The sequence below is a fragment of the Condylura cristata genome, unplaced genomic scaffold, assembly GCF_000260355.1.
Source record: "Condylura cristata isolate star-nosed mole 26May11 unplaced genomic scaffold, ConCri1.0 scaffold00008, whole genome shotgun sequence".
Lineage (NCBI taxonomy): Eukaryota > Metazoa > Chordata > Mammalia > Eulipotyphla > Talpidae > Condylura > Condylura cristata.
This window is the reverse complement of record NW_004567109.1, coordinates 40,116,864-40,134,598: the sequence shown is the minus strand read 5'-3', so window position 1 is coordinate 40,134,598 and position 17,735 is coordinate 40,116,864. Positions and strand designations below refer to the sequence as shown.

The 17,735-nt window shown below is 39.2% G+C and overlaps 1 protein-coding gene across 1 annotated transcript in view; it reads left to right on the top strand.

Moving 5' to 3' along the window:
• Nucleotides 1-3,622: 3,622 nt before the first annotated feature.
• The window catches only part of WLS (wntless Wnt ligand secretion mediator), a 99,349-nt gene continuing 85,236 nt past the window's right edge, over nucleotides 3,623-17,735 (top strand). The window contains exons 1-2 of the mRNA XM_004679105.2: nucleotides 3,623-3,644; nucleotides 4,105-4,235. Of these exons, the coding sequence (XP_004679162.1) occupies nucleotides 4,130-4,235 (106 nt within the window). The 5' untranslated portion in view covers nucleotides 3,623-3,644; nucleotides 4,105-4,129. The remainder of the gene's footprint in view (nucleotides 3,645-4,104; nucleotides 4,236-17,735) is intronic.

The window sequence follows — 17,735 nt, the reverse complement described above, 5'->3', positions numbered from 1 at the left end:
TGGAGGGGATATTAACAATTTCATCTAAAGATTATGTTGAAGTATCAGTCTCCAAGCCCTGGGTTCTGAATAGTTGCTGCCCAAGATTAGTATGTGAAGGAGGTGCTAGAAAAGGCCTTCATTTACATATAAAACAAGACAGTGGAACTGATAAACAAAGAAGGGAAAATTGGTTCCAATTTTTAACAATAAGCATTTTAAAAGAGGCTGTGCCTTTACATGTATGTGTGTGTGGACACATATATGTATGTGTGTAATGAGTAAAAGTGACACTGAATAATACAGTGTGAACCCAAAATGCCTGCTCACATTCACAGACACTAACTATGAGAAAAAACCAATCACAAGGGAGCCACGGGGATGCCATTTATGGACAAAAGCTATTTATAAGAAAGAGAAGCCTCAGAGTGGGATTATTACTCTTGTTAGGTCCCTCTGGGAAGTAAATTAGGTGTTTGAGGAGGTATATGCAATCCTTTTAGATCTCTACATTACATTTACTGCAATGACAATAATGATATGCTATGCTAGGCTTCCAGTAGGGGCTTTTTCAACTTCAGGAGTTGCCCTCTGTGCAAGATGCTCTACTAAAGCTGAAGGAGACAAAGACCCAGGTCACACTCCCTTGTTTTAAAGAGGTTGCAATTTAGGGTGATAATAGAGCACATATATAAATATATGTGCAAAATGCAACCCAGGTAGGTATTTAGTCAGTAAATGCCAGGTACAGGCATTGCAGTTAATCCACTTTCAGTTAGATAGTCATATATCGATATTGATAACTCAGGAAGTACAGTGAAGTGGAATTAATAACATCTGTTTCTGTTGCTGGACTTGAACTGTACCCTTAAATTAAACTGTCATTTGATATTAGGAACAGTGTTGTGTTACAATAGAATGCTTCTATTTAAAGTTCACTGAGTATTGTTCAGAGTTTAATATTAGGTGTTGGACTTAGCAGCTTTGTCAAGTGGAGCTGATACCCAGATCATCTCCTAAAGTAAGCTTCAAAAAATGACTATAATACAGTATTTAACAGATAGGAAAAAAAAAAACCTAATGATCAGCTTGACTAGTTTCTAACACAAGATTATTGTTTTCTCTTATTCATTCTACATATAACAATAATATCTTACAAGAATACTGTGAGGTAGGTACTGTTATGGCTGTCATTTTACAGAAGAGAAAACTGAGTTTCAGAGTGAGCAGACAACTGTGATATGATCCCTGATCACACATAATAAGGGGTAGAGCTGAGTTTTAGGCTCCATCCCAGATCTAGCCAACTCAAACATCCATGCTTCTTTTTACTGATCCTATGTTATTCCCTTAAGAAATAAGGATTACAAGTCCAACAGCCATCATTAATATTTAAAAAGACATAATAGAAATTGTAAACACTTAAAAAAAATCAGTTCATGGTGCTAAACACTGAATTTGTCTTCTTGCACTCAGTTTGGCAATATTGATAATCTTATGCAATTAACAATGAAAAACATCTTTTTCAAAATTAAAGTGGTCAAATGGTTATAGAATGTATGTCATTTCATATAGGGGATCACCTTTGCGAATAAACAGTATTTTATTCCAAGTCTTCCCTGATGAGGACACCGAAACCTAAAATGTAAGGCCAGTTACTCTGAAGAGATGTAATTGGAAGTCAAGAGGAATAAGGTGTATTGTAACACTAAGAGCAAAATTAGCTGAGGAGTTCTTTAGTCTTAGCAAACCAGTTCAACTAACCAAAAATTTCTTACAGAGTCTAGTGATTTTTCAAGTGCATGGAACATCATTTCTTTTTTCCTAAATAGTGAAATGCCATGTCAAATGGAGAGTAAATTTTAGTATTGAGTCCTATCACCCTTACTCTAAAAATCCCTTGTTATTAAAAAAATTCTAACCTAAAGGCATCATTATTATTCAAATGTGTGGATGTTGGCAGCTTGCTGAGATGAAAACACACAATGTGATGTTAACTAACAGCAGAGGTGAGAAGGGCAATTTTTACTTCTTTTTATGAGTTCCTGATCCTATTCCTGTCATTAAAAAAACTGAATGATGTAAGCATTTGAAAAGGTAAAGAAGGAAGACAAATGGTCCACACTGGCCTATGTTTAGTTGCCAGTCAGACCCTTCTGACCATTCCTGTTGACAACAATTTTGTCTTCCACTTTGCATCTCTAACCTGGTGTTCTCAGCATAAAGGTCATTTATCACTGTTTGGTGAATAAAGCGAGACTTGGTCTCCATTAGGATAGGGGCATCCACCTGTCTTCCCATTCCGTGAACTTAATTGCTTGGAAAAGAAAGCCTGGAACAGGTTGGTTATGTGATTGCTGGCTAAAGGGTTGAAGTAAAGTACCAACTAATAACAATTAAGTCCTCAGAACTCTTTAGAACAGCTAGATTCCAAGAAGGTGAGTTGTTGTTTTTTTTTTTTTTTTAAATATCCATACAGTTTGATACCTGCCCTTTTGTAGACTAGAAATGAATGCTTTTTTAAGTGTAACCTGCATGGCAATCTCTGTAAGGGTAATGTGAGCTCAGGAACAGAGTAGAAGAGGAATCAGGAACTGGAATATTCTCTTGATGTGAAGAAGGTGTAGTTAGAGAAGAGTGGCTTAAGAAACCAGGCGTGTAAGCGCTGGTGGGTTATGGAAACCATGTAAACAAGGGGAATCTGGGGGTGGGTGTAGAGTGTCCAAACATGGGGTCCACTGGGCAATGAAAGTTATATTGACCAAGTGGGAAAACAGGCCAGCAATTTGGGCTTGATAGAACTGTTAAGATTCCCAGCCTCCTACCCCCTGGAAGTTAAGTATAAATATAAATGTATCCTCACAAAGAGACAACAAACATTGTAACTTAATATGTGTACCATCTAAATCAAACAAGGTCTCTTTTAGGCTTTTGAAATGCAAACTGTGGAAAAACAGAATGTGTTGCTTTCACATTCACTTATTTATCCATTCCACAGAAGGTTGTGGAGGACCTACTAGAGGTAGAATTTTGTTAGGCACCATGGGGGGTACAGAGATGAAAAACTCCGTCCCTATCCTCCAGAAGTTTACAGCTCAATGGTGGAGACAAATGTATACATACAGGTCATTACAACAGGAGGTGAAAATGTAAACACGGAATGCAGGTACTCATTTCTGGGAGTTATTACTTGGAGGTGGTTTGAAAGAAAATTAGAATGGGTTTTCAAACTAGTAGATTTTAAAGTGAGGTTTAACACTCCGATGGAGTAGAATATGTTTTCTAAAGGCAAAGCCAGGGTCAAGACTCTTGAAACCCACGAGTGGAGAATCATGTGGTAATGAACGATAGTCTGCTTTGGCTGGAGAGCAGCGTTCCTCCAGGGGTGCAGAGGGGAGATTAAGCTGGGTATACGACCAATAGCCAAGGCTGGGATCAGGCAGAAGGAAGCCAACTGAGATTTTATTCCGCATCGCTGCTTTGACTTCAGCATCTATTTGGTCCCTTTAAAAAATTCTCTCCGCTTTCCTGAAGAGAGTTCTAGCAGTCGGGGGTGGGTACCATTTCCTAAAGTCAACGCCTAAGTTAAAGGTCTGCAAAGCTGTCTGCTGGTGATTGAAATCTCGCACTTCGGGAACCAGAAAAGGAAACGTGTGAGAGGCGGGGTAGGGAGGACCCACTTAACAACAACATCAACCCCCAACGACACCAGCCCCTGGCGGGACAGGCTGTCTGCCAGACAAGGGAGCGGGACGCCAACACCCGACAGAGCTCCGAGCCCCGCACTGGCGGGCTAGGGGGAGAGGAAGAGAGGGAGGTAGGGAGGGAGGGAGGAAGCGCGAGAGGGAGGGAGAAAGAAAGGGAGGGAGGCGGCGTCATGTGATCCGCTTCCCTGCTCCTTTAAGCGTCCACAGGCGGCGGAGCGGCCACAATCACAGCTCCGGGCATTGGGGGAGCCCGAGCCGGCGCAGCCGGGGGAATCTGTGCGGGCGTCTTCCGTCCTGGTCCCATCTTCACTGAGCTCCCGCACCCCTGAAGTTTTGCAGCGCTCAGAAAGGAGGCGAGGGAGGAGGGAGCTTGAGAGGAGAGGGAGCAAAAAGCACACCCTAAAACATTTATTTCAAGGAGAAAAGAAAAAGGGGGCGCAAAAATGGCTGGGGCAATTATAGAAAACATGAGCACCAAGAAGCTGTGCATTGTTGGTGGGATTCTTCTCGTGTTCCAAATCATCGCCTTTCTGGTGGGAGGCTTGATTGGTAAGTGCGAGAACTGCAAACTTTTCCCCTTTTCGCTCTTTTCGGGCCCCTTCCCTCTTTGCCTCTCGGGCTACTTGTTACAGTATCACTGCCTTGCTTCTATGATCTAATTAGTCTGGCTATTGTGCTTAAGAAAGCAGAGCTCCATGGGGCTCCGTGGGGCACAATCCAGTCTAGTGGCTAAGAGAAAAGGAGGGGAAAAAGTTTTGGCCTAGTTTCAGTATCCACTTGAAAGGAAGGAGGGGGGCGGCGGGGGTGGGAATCTTAAGCATGGCGACGGATCGCGCGAGGAAGCGCTGGGTTACAAAGTTGACTGCTGCCTCCCCCCCGACCTTAGTTTTTTCCCGCGTTCCCCCCTTTTCCTCTCCGTTGCCTTCCAATCAGCTCCCGAAGGGCAACGTAATCTACTTTATTAGGAACAACAGAAGAGTCGGGGAGCTGCGTCCGGCGCAAAGCCGAAGCCCTGTTACGGGGCTCCGAGCCTTGCATGTGTAAAAGCTTTTGGTCGTCTCAGCTAGAAGGCTGAGAGTTTGCGTTTTGAGTCCCGACCTTCGCGCCCTGCGCTTCCCGGCCTAACCCCCCACCCCACCCCTCGCCGCGGCGGCGGACCGGGAGCTGTGGGCCAGGAGGCGGGATGGGGTGGAGTGCGGTGGGAGAAAGTCCTTGGCTGGCACTGCGGGAAGTTGGAGAGGTCGGAGGGGAAAAGCGTATCCGAAAGGTGTTGCTTTTGGCCTCTTGCCCTCTCTCGAGTCTCCCCTCCCCCACTAGTTAGAGCCCCAAGAGCCGGTGAAGCTGGAGCCCCTGGGTCCTCCCCTGGAGCCTTGGAGAGGGTTCCCCGCCCCTAGTCCCCGCAGGTGACAGCTCCCCTCCATCTCTCCCACCCACACTCGGCCTTTGGTCTTGCCCTAGAAGACCACCCGGGCGTGCATTGCCCAGACCCTTTGAGCCTGCTTCCGGGTTAGAAAATGGGCTCATGGACCATCCACTCGAAAAAATTCCTTTCCCCGTTCTGTTTTTCCATCTCCTTCCATCCTCCCGCCTCTTCGCACACTCACGTCCCCTTCCCCTTCAAGATTTAGGACATCCCGGCACAAACTTCACCGCCAACTTTGCAACAGGCTTGGATGGAGGTTTTGCATCTTTACTATTTGGATTTGTAAAACTTTGCTGACTGCACAGTTCACAAGAGACTTTCTCCCGATGCTCCTTTGCTAAGAGTCCACAATGAGGGCGTCATCGTGGACGTTGAGGGATGCCCTGGCTTGGGCACCTCAAGTCCTGTGCGTCGCGTTCTGTTCCCCAGATTTTAGTTTGATGAAAATAAATGGAAAGGAATCTGGTTCTGTAAATGACTCTAACATCCAGGCTAATTGTTTTAGACAAAGGAGAGTGTGTGATGCTTCACGGAGAGAAATTTCTGGAGGAGATGGTGCCTTTCTCTGCAGATGTGTCCATAAAGCAGAAGAGGGTTCGGAGTTTTCCAAGATCATATTCTCCAGCCCATAATGAGCCAAGCAGTTTCATACTTATATTCCTGGAACCATTACCCACTACCCCTCAAGCACACACCATGCAGGCTCTCCAGTTAGACTACTGCAATCTCCATGTTTCCCTGCATTGGATTTTTCAAGCCTCTTAATACATTCTCTGCTGGGAGCTGAAGGCAGCTTTCTCTGTACCCTCACAGTGATTATGCAGCGGTTACAATTACACCTCTTGTCTCCCTTGATGAGCAGTTGCAGTTAGATGCCATTGGATCTTGTGTGATTTCAGTGGCAGACCATAATTAAAATTTCTTGCACCTTGTGCTTTCAGAATTAAATTGGCCTATTATCCCTGTCTGACCTTCATCCTCTTTGAGGTTTTTGCACAAGCAGCGAACCATTACACATAGTTTCCGGGTGCTTGTTGGTGTGTTTCTTTCTTTCTTTTTTTCCCCCTCTAAAGCTGATCTCCTAGCCTCGAAGAATCCATTATTCACTGCTATGGATTTCTTAGGGTAGGTTTCCTAGAGTACTTCTAGAACTAGTATCATTTCCGGAATCTTAGTTCTATGGGGAATGTCCAAGGGCACTCCCGAATGGCTACTTAGCTATAGGATCAGAAAGTTATGCTCAAAGAGTGATTTATCTGGAGTAAATAATGCCAAGACTTGTTTTCTGTTTTTGTTTTTGTTTTCCCCAGAGAACGTCAGTAGTGATCATACTTGACATCAATTTCAAAAAGTTAGTGATAGTCCTAACTTTAATTAGAATCCAGTGATTAAACTGCTAATAGTTTTAACACTTTTTGAAAAAGGAAATGCTTATGTATAATTCTTCATGGGGGAAATTATTGTGCCACATTGTTGCTTTTTGAGAGGGTAATGTCCCTAGTTCCCGCCAGAGGACTGAAGATATCAGAACCATAAATCCAGTCCACATTCAGCACTTTGAACAGTGACTTAGCCTTCATCTTGAACATTTTGTTGGTGGTTGTGATTTTATTTTGCAGTTTAAACAAAATTTAGGAACTTGGGTATTCTGCAAGACCCAAACATGGAAAATAAATAACAAAAGTTAAGTGATAGGTTTTCCCACTAAACTCCCCTAAATTGGAAAGCAGGTGAAACGGAACAAACCATAGAGCTTCAACAAAGTGGACAAGTGATATCAGTAGTTGAAAGAGTAGTTGTAAGCTAGAAAGCAAATTTCAGAAAATCTCCATCCTTCCCTGTAAGAACTCTTCACTGCTTAAGTCCACTGTTACTTACTTCAGGTGTTTTGGATGTGAAGGGTCTTTGCAATTCATTTGCAATACACCTGCAGTAAGCAAGGGACAGAGTGAAATCTTTGCTCTAAACTGGCCATGATATATATTCCTTTTTGAACACTTGTATCCATGAAAGGGAACATGGCAACCTAGGAAGAGGTGCATCTGAATGGCAAAAGCAAAGGTCCTGATCATAAGGGTATAAATACTGCACACATATTCACAAAACTAAAACAACCCTCTCCCAAACAAATGGGAACCAATCTTGTGCTCCAAAGTGACCAGACAAATCTGTTAATCAACTGACCTCAGCCTCATTGATAGATAATCTGGAAATTGTATGAATTTTTCAGTATTTAGTTTTACATGATGTTTAGACTGTTACTTGGTTATCACCTTTTAGTACTGATGAGGGAAATTTAACCATTAGATTGAAAGGTAAATAGGAGGGGTTGGGTTTTGATTAACTTAACTATTCCTTTACCCCAGTGATCTTCTTAAAACCAAGTTGGATTTGTTTGTTTTGCTTCTTTGTTTTTCTTGTACCAGTATCTGTACTTTGCTTAAGCCCAAATAGGACTACCCCCCCCAAAAAAAAAGAGAGCTTCTACAATGTAATAACTTATGTGGTAAAATTTGGGTTATTTAAAAACTCACTCAACTGTAACAGACTTTTGCAAAGTCGTCTGTTATATATTCATGCATCTGATTGTTTTCTATTGTATTGACTAGCTTCCTTTAATATTTCCAATTCATTTAAAAATTGAAGAAGCCCTAAAGGAAAAGAAAAAATTTTAAAGATATAGCTTATTTTTTTAAGCATTAAAAACAAGCCTGCAGAAATTTGCAAAATGATTTTCCTTTCATTTCATGGTTAGTAAAATCAGTGAATTTAGTTCATGGAGAGGCAGCTACAGGGGTGATAAAAGGGAAGGGAGAAATAGACTATATGTCTCCAAATAAGAGTTGAAGTGACTAAAAATCATGGGCTTGAATCCCTGGCCCATTATGTGCAATTTGCTCAATTTCAAATTAGTCTTGTCTGGAGGATATAATGGTTGAAAAAGCAGGTCACTGTTCCTACCTGGTCTAAAATTGTTAAAAGTATAAAGATTGCAACTGGATGAATAGACAATTAGTACATTTTTAAAGCATAAGTATACATGAGTATATTCCAGATTTAAAATTCTAAATAAGTATCAACACATATCAGTTACTATTTCAGGATTGCTGAGAATAATACATGTATGTGTATAAATATATAAAATACGTATATACACATGTATTTTATCAACTTTTATGTGGATTGATTTCCTAAATTTCAGTGATAAAACTCATACTATTGTGCTCTTGTTTAAATGGAGCCATTGATAGTCTTGATTATGATCCATTCATGTGCCTGTTTGTTTCTGCTATTATAGTTTATTTAGAAGTTGCTGAATTTCAAGAAATTAAAAACAGTTGCAGTTATGCAGAGTCTGTGAGGGTTTGCTTTCCTATATGTTAGATTTTAAGCTTGTGGTATTATATTTTAATATGTATTTATAGTTCAGTGCAGTAGTATAATCCTGCAGTGTTTGGATATCTGGTGAGGATTTTGAAAAGCAAGAATGTGGATTTTTGGTTTATGTTCACTTATATTTTTCTGTATTTGATTCTGCTTTTTAAAAATTTTGTAAAATTTCATATCTGACTAAACCATTTTCCTCTGTTAACTAACAAAGTATCTAATGTGGTTTGTAAGAGTACTGTGCAACCTCAAGCATCTTTTTTGTAAGGGATGGGAAATTTTTTATCATTGAAACTATAGTATTTGACTTGAAAAAAACTAAACTGTCTATATGGTTATTGCACAAGCCTGATTTTGTTGCTTTCATGTAATCACTCAGTACAGCTGTCTGGCCTTCTCTTGGAATTTTTCCTTTGCCTATTATAAGTGAGAAACATTTCTTCAAGAAAATAATGTGATATGTGGTTTTATATGTTTTAAATTGCCTGCCTGGAACCCTGATCTAGATTCAGTCTTTCCTATTGAGTTAACATTTTGCAATAATGTAGCTTTAAATTAAAAAATGTATCTACGGGATGAGGAAAGATTCTTAATGTATCTACCTCATAAATGTATATCTGTGGAGATTTGGGGTTTGTTGAGATTGTATGAAAGCTCTTACCTTAGAGCGCAGATGTGTCACCTGCCTAATACGTAAAATATTGATGAGAGCCTACTGTGTGCCCCGAATAGGACTGCAGTGCTGACTAGGAAAGAAGACACTTGAAACTGAGTAAATGAAAGGTGTCCTAGGTAGAAAAGAGCCCCTCTTCAACCAGGTGTACTAGCAAATACATGGATATGATAAGGTTTTTAAACATCAAGATATTTTTCACTCATATACTAGGAATTCAAGAACATTTGAAATTAGAAGTTAATAATACTCTCAAACAATTACATTAATATTTCATCTTGAAATATAGTAAAATAATATAAATGTCATTTAATATGTATTAAATGTGCATCATGTGCCAGACTGTCTCTAATTTTAACCTCACAAAACTTGGGGTAGCCAATGACTACTGTTGTACCCATCTTACACATATGCTAACTAAGATGCAGAGAGGTTTAGTAAAAGTGCTCAAGGTTACCTAACTGTCAGGGTTAAAGCTGGGACTGGAGTCTAGTGAATCTGACTTAATAGCCAGAATTTAATTCATTAGGTGAACCCCTCCTCTGCCTCCCCAAAACTTGACTTTGGGAACTGAATAAACATGGTTTGTATGCAGAAGGACATGAGTAATACTAGAAATGCAATTGACTTCTCATCTTCAATCACTGGGTGATATATTAAAAGGAAAAATATCAGATATGTGCAGTGGAGTCAACTGTACATCACTGAGTTTGATTGCCAAGGTTAAGGGAGGACGCCTCTGAGAAGTCTGCATCTGCAGCCTGATCAACATCCTACAACTTCTTCCAGTCTCTTCACTGTATGAATCATCCAGTTAACTGAGTAGCCAAGTTCATTAACCATAAAATGTTTGAATTCTGCTGCTTTAAAGAAGATGGCTTGATTTTGTTGTCTCTAGCTAATGGTTTTAACATATGATTTTATATAGTTATATAAATCTGGACTTTTTCACAGGAAGAAGAAAGAAGGAATCAGCCGAGATTGGAGTAGAATGGCAATGATAGTAGAACAATTAAAAGGAGAGCTTCCTATAAAAACTTAAATTCTGTTCACCAAAGGACATTTTTGTTTGTTTACATATACAACTATGTATATAGTAAAAGAACATTTTAAGCTAGAGACTCCCATGCTGATAGAATGAGTAGGTACATTTTGTTCATTGGGAAGAAATTGCTTATAGTCTTCTCTGTTGATAGGTTTGTTGATGTAAACTTTGAAAAGATTCTAAGAGGTGTTTGGAGAACTGGTCATATTTATTTCATCTAGATCTTGTATCTTTTCTAAGGTGTCATTGTAGTGGTCTAACAGACAGATGTGTCAAATATGGACAGTTCGCAGAGAAAGTGTTTGGATCAGGATGGGGATGGGATAGGAGAGAAAGAATCGAAGGCAATAATCTCAGACTTGATGGTACAGTGTTTTTCAACATTCCTTTTCATAATAGGGCTAATTTTTTTTAAAGATTTATTTATGGGGTATCAGCCAGAGGGCAGGGGTGGTGAGAAGCTTCACCAGAGACAGAGTGGGGAGCAGGACAGGCAGGTCAATGAAGTACACTGCTGAGGGGAACAGCAAGTGGGTCAGGAGAGGTCTGCCTCGCCATGTGGAACACCTGGGACTTGGGATCGAACTCACATTGAGACAGCTATGGCCAGCTTGCAGTGCTGCATCCTGACCTATTGCACCACTAGTGAGGGCCCAGTAGGGCTAATCTTAAAAGATCACTAAATTAAAGGTCAACTCCAGTATTTTAGCATACATACACTAAGGTTCTTTACTACTACCTCAGAGACTCGCACCCTGTCATGTTCCACCTCTAAATCTTACAGGAGAAAAAGAAATACGTGGAATGGTATTTGATCAGTCTAAGTCACAAGAGTGGCTTGTTATGATTTGTTGCTTTTTGAGGGTTTAGTAGGTGCCCAAAGAAAACATTTTTAAGTGTACTGATTCATTTAATGATCACAATTCTAGATAAGCAGATACATTCTTCTGTTTACAGATGATACTGAAGCTCCTTTAAGGAAACTTTTAGTTGTTAGAAAGATGTCAATAAAAAAGGCTGGTCCTTGACTTACCAAGTCATTTTAAATCTTAAGTCATCTCTTCTAGGTCCCTTCAATTTCTATGGGAGATAAAGGATAGTGTATGATGAAATTGATTCTACACAGATTCAATTTAAAACAGATTCTCCCATCACTGCATGAGTACTAATCATTGACCTTGTTATACCCTCTACAAATAATCCCAATTATGAATACATATTGAAACCCTATATCAACTATTGTAAATGTTCATGAGTGCTTGTAGACCATGCTGGGGTGGGCTGAATCTGAGAAAATTATACTCTAATTCCTCATAAAAAGAAACTGTTACAGCAAAAAGTGATGAACTTGCACCGAAAACTTGTTGCACTAACTCACTTCTTTAGTGCTTCCTGGACTTAACATATACAATTGATCCTGAATATAGCTGTAGAATACAAGTGAGGGGAAAGTGGGTATAGAAAAATGGAAGTAGAATATGGAGTCAGCAAAGAAAAAGTAAGGCTCTTGTAAAAATATATCATCTCTTTCTTTGGAATATAGCTCTTGTCTGGATTTTTAAAAGATGTATTTATTTAGTCATACAAGAAACTCCCCTCCCCCCAGAAGTGTGGGAGATGAGAGGATTCACCAGAGACAGAGCAGGGAACAGAACAGGCAGATTAACTGAAGCACACTATGGAGAGGGGTAGCAGAAGAGGAGGAGAGGTCTGCCTCGATCTGTGGGTCACCTCCTTGGCTGGGGAGGCTGCCAACAGCCTCACAGTGCTGTGTTCCAAGCCCTTGCACCACCAGGGAGACCCCTGGATTTCTGAAACCTATTTCTGATGCCACTTGGTCTACAAACAGCTCATTTTTTCTCTTTCTCTGCCTGTTTACATCCTGGACCTTCAAGTACAATTTTTCTGTTCCTTGTTTTTCCTTCCCTTGCTATTCTCTTAGTATTCCTGGCAAAGGGGTGTTCTTTCTTTGCTGGATTTATTGTAAGTCCTTCTTAAACTTCTAATTAATTTCCTGGGTTAACTCATAAAGCACACTTCCAAGAAAGTAGAGGTAGTTGAAAGACCATATTACATTTGGCAAGGCATTATGATTTTCTTTAGAAAGAAGGTAATGTGGTCTGTAAACAGTTGCCTTAGTTTTTTTTTTTTTGTTTGTTTGTTTTTGTTTTTGTTTTTTGTCCCAGTCCTCAATTAATAAAACTAAGCCCATGAGAGCCAGTTAGGGCACCAGTAAACTGCGGCTTTAATCTCAGTTGAGCCCCACCTAAAAGGCAGAGTTCCCAATATTAAGGCAGCATCATGTAGTGGAGAGAAAGTTGACTTGGAGTTCTCAGAGGACATGTCTCAATGATCTCTGCTAAGATGCAAAAGCTCCTTGACTCCCTCCCTCAACAGTAATGTGGGACAGAGCCATCCTACATCACAGATGATTATTATCAAGATTATTATCTCTAGGTCCTAACACTCACTGTTATGTCTCATTGAACCAGGCATTCCAGAGATATGACCCCCTAGAAGGCATTTGGCAGAAATCACCTGCTTGACCCCTTATCCATCTCTCCTGCATTTTTTTCTCTGTTCCTCTCCATTCTTCTTAAACTTGAAGTAATTTTATCATGACATTGCTCATTTTCTACTCATTTTCTTTCTTGAGTCACCACTTTGTGAAACCCCTCTAGATTATAGATGTATCAAGGTAGAAGGAGTGGGGGTTACCTACAGCCTACCAATTTGGGTTAGAACCTGCAAAGAGAGGTCATCCTGCTTTCTAGCTATAATTCACATAACTATTATCTTAGAAGGAGTCTTTTCCTAAATGGTCAATATTAGTATTGTGGAGAAAAAGTAAATAAGAATACAAATCTAAAGCACCCTCCTAGAGCATGTACATTTTAGTCTCAGGAAAAAGCCTCTTACTGTAACTCCAGGACTGTATTAATTTTGCTTTATAATCAATTTTAACAACTTGGTTATGCCATTCTCTAAATCTGCAGCAATTGGGGTGGCCACAGAAACCACTATCAAAGATCTAAGAGTGTGTAAGGTTACACGAAGACAAAGTCAGAAAAAGGGAGGATGCCCAGGATTCTCGGACCTCTGGTCTGCAGCAAGTCCTTTTATACCCTTGAGGATTTCCCCTTGAGAATTCATTACAGTATAGGCTGACATGATACATGAATCTACCCAAAAGATATGTGATCTCATTTCTTGCAATGAGTGCAGCCTTTTTGGTCCACTGTAACATCTACTTTGGTGGTGTTTGATCTTCATGAAAACTATAGATCTTATTGCTATTAAATTGTAAAGATGAAAGGGCCTTGGGAACCATCTTGTTTTACCTTTGAGGAGTCGTCCCAGGAAAGGAAAGGGACCCAGCTTCCACAAGTAGAGGCAGAACATGACTTAGTTAAGTTTCAGAGGCTGTCATCACTCCAAAGAATTTCCTTTTAAGTATCCTGAGTTTCAGCATAAAGATCCTCTGATTTCTGTCAGAGATGATAGAGTTTATGTGCAGAAAATTCCCAATTTGTGGTTCTTACAGCTCTATTAACTTGTTACTTGAAAACGAAATGTCAATAGCTTTAATGTCATTCTTGCCTTTGTATATGTAATAGTCTTAGCTAATCTCCCAGAGCAATAGAATCATATGCAGTGTTATACTGTTCTCTGGATTTTGAAGAACACCACAGAATTAAAAAAGAACAAAACAAAGTTCTTTTCCCCGCTTGTTGAGGGTGTGGTACATTCCCTTCCTTCTCCTTGAGAAAATGAAAATTTAAAACTTAAAAAAATTGTCCTAAGACAATAGTCCTTACTAAGTCAACCAAAGTACAGCCCTCATGGTTAGTTTTAAAACTTGTTCCTTTTGAGGCCTCTTAGATTAAAGTGCCATTACTAACATTTGTGTTTTCATGGGAGATGTGGCAAACTAAATTCTGAAGCTGTGAGTTTAGGGGAAGTGACATAATTAATTATTTTGGCCTGATTTACATACAGAAGAAAACAAAATTGCTCATCCTCCATTTCTGCCACTTCTTCACTGAAGGAAAAGGCAAGTAGAAAATTTAATTTGCTGGATAGGATTTAAAATGTTCACTACCCCATACAGTGGTGACTGACGAGTGTATTTTTTGTCATAGTAGAGGTGCAAATATTACACCATAAATTCCTTCTCTTCTGACTTTTGTTAAAACGAAGCAGAGTCACACAGCACTGTTTTTTGCATCCTTTGATTTAACTATAATGAATACTGACTTTAAAGTCTCTGTTTAACTTGCTTGCCTTCAGGTGATCACAACTAAAAATTAGGTTCCATACTTTATTAATTCCAGCCCTCTCTGAAAGCAGATTAGGTCTTTATGAGGCCCTGTTTCTTTTACTCTTGTTTCTTATATGTATTATCTGCTCTGATTTAGGTTGTAACTTGCCTGAGAATGGAATGCCTCAAATATGGAAAATACACGTCTCCACATTCCTTTCTTTACTCTGTTCTGTTGAGCTAGTTCTGGCTTGTGTGAAACAGACTCCTCCTTTTGCCCCTGCGTGCCTGGGCTAAGGGAAGATGTAGATAAGATTTTTACTGGGGCTTTGAAGAGATTGCACGGGGCCCAGCTGTCACTTAGAGACCTCACCTCTACTAAGAAAAAGATCAGCCTTTTCAGGACTGTAGAGGTGAGGTGGGGCAGGCTTGACAATCACAGTCAGCTCTTTGACCTTTGCCACCTTTCCTTCACTCATCCATCTGTCTTTTTTACAGAATTTTCAGGTCTCTGAGCCAGCTAGAGTTATAGCATAAGCAACATTCTTTGGACATGCCCAAACAGAGCAAGTTTTGCTCTATAAAAATGTGGATTTTTGGATAATAGTTGATTGAAGAGAAAAAAACAGGGTCATTTGTAGATACTGAAGATTTTTAAACTAAAAGGATACTCAGGTCACCTTTTAATGAGCATGTTTGTTTGGCTTTTAACATTTATTACAAGAATTCTCCTCTTCCCCTCCTCTCCTACTCAACCCAGTTGTTAAAAAAAGATAAAGAAAGAAAATATAGCATGGGAGAAGGATGAACAACGTGTTTGGAATGTGAACAAAATCAGACTAGTATCTATTTGAGATGATGTTTCTTGGGTCAGGTCTGGGTTAGGTACTAATACCAATTCTAAGAAGCCATCAGCTCTCCCTCCCTGAAACCACACTTTAGTGTAACTTTTGAAAGCTGCCTTCCTTGACTTGTATTTCTTATAGAATTCCTAGGAAGTAGTTACTCATTGAATCAATGTATTAGTAAGATTCTCCAGGTGGGCTTTCTGTGTAGGACATACATACTGACCCTTCTGTTCAAAGTGATCAGATTTGTATCTGATGGCATGTAATTTTGTGATTGGTCAATGAGTATGATCTGGCTTATTTACAAACTTGCATTGTAAACTGGACAGAACATGTTTACATACTATGAATCTCCATTTCCTCATCTAAAAATTTCTCTTTCACAGGGAGGTTGTAAGCATAAAATGAGAAAACACAAGTTATCTGGACTTAAATGTTATATCAATCAACATGTTAGCTATTACTTCCTTGAATTAGAGGTTGTCAGAAAGTGTGTGTGTGTGTGTGTGTGTGTGTGACACACACACATTTGGAGAATTAGAGATATTAACATTTTAATTCTTAGTAGTTTGTAGCAATGTTTAATTTGAAACTTAAAAATTTTGCATTTTAATATAGTGATGGCACATGGCTGATTTGGTGATCAGAAACCCTAGAGGATTGCAATTGAGATGGAAAAAATGCACAAAAATATGTAAAAATAAACTACTATAAAGTTTTTTTAAAAAATTTGCCTTTTAAAATTCTTGGTCAATATTCATGGTTCTTTATAACATAGATACATCCAGGGAGCAAGACTCTTAAATGGATATCATCATTCAGTATATGAATTATTCCAGCCATGCTTGCTACAAATGAAAACCAGCTCTTCTGTTTTACCTTATAAAATTGAAGGTATTATCCTGTGGGATTTTAAATTTTTGTTTCTTGATAAAACAAAAATGGTAAAGACCTTTGAAAGTCAAACTTTGAGGGAAAATTAATGATTTTAACAAAATACTAGCTACTTCAGAAACATTAAGTAAAATCACAGTGCTGACTTATGGAGAATTGTAAATAAAAAGATAGAACTAAAACCTTTTTGAGACTTAAAGTTGCATATGAGCAAGTAGTGAAATTTCCTCACCTTTATCCTTGGTGGCAGTTCAGTGTAGGTGCCCAGCAATAGCAGAAGAATGGAACAGATAAATAACTTGCATTTTGTATCTATTGCAGAAGTAGCTCAAATACTTCAACTTTAAGGTCCCCAAGATCTATAACTATATTTTGGACTATTCTCGTATGATTAAATAGGGGAAGGTTTCTTATTATCAGTTGAATGTAAAAGATTGTGTCACCATCATGGCTTGTATGCATGGTTTATATTATATTTTATAATATAAAATATATAATAATGTATTATTTTATAATTTTTGGAGTTTTAAAGAGGGACCTCCTAATATATTAAGGAAATTAAATCTCAGAGAAGTCACAGTGAGAAAATAAGTTTTGAGCCAAGTCTCTCACCACATTATCTGTACCTACTGTTAATACTGATTCCTCCTAAGCCTGTCCTCCTAAGCCTGATCTTCATATTTGGTCTTCACTTGACCAGAGAATTCTGATCATTTGTCCAAACTGGTTGATAGTGTTTTGGGAGGGAGGAAAGGCACAGTAGTACATGTATTTAAAAGTATGACTGTTTAGATGAGGATGTTGAATGATAATGAACATTTTGTGATTTATTATCTTTAAGAAGTTTGTGTGTGTGTGTGTCATGAAGGCTATTTTTAGGAGCTTCTTTAAGAAGACCACAGAGTTTGTTTAATTTGCTATAAACTTTTAAAAATAAAAAATGTATCTTTCATAGTTACCCTTCGAAGAATTTTGCATATATATTTACAGATCTTCTTAGAGATCAATGATGTATTTATGATGTCAGATTTTATAATTGCCCTTGACAGGAAAGCATAATACATTCAAATAACCACCTCTGCATTCCATTGTGTTCAGCTTGTGAGTCTGGTGGGTGGGAATGAATTCATGCACACATTCTTCCAGGTTCCTGAACAGTACTGAAACATGCTGTGCTGAATGTGTGCCTGCAGGCAAAGAGGAACCTGGGCCTGTTGACGCTCGAGTGGAGCCAGGTGGAGATGCAGGAACAGAGATTTCAGGAGCAGATGTAAGCTGAAAGGGAAGGAAGCAAAACGCCATGGAGAAAGCCACACAAAAGCTGCTTTTGGAATTCTCTAAACCAGACATCCAACTAAGGGTGGGGGGAAGGGGAAAGGGGCACAGAGCTGGCACAAAGAGCCCTTCAGCTAGGTCAACATGTCATTAGGTTCATTACTATGCATTCCCTCCCTCTAAAATAATAGCACTGTTTTATATATATATATATATATATGTATATATATTTGTGTGTGTGTG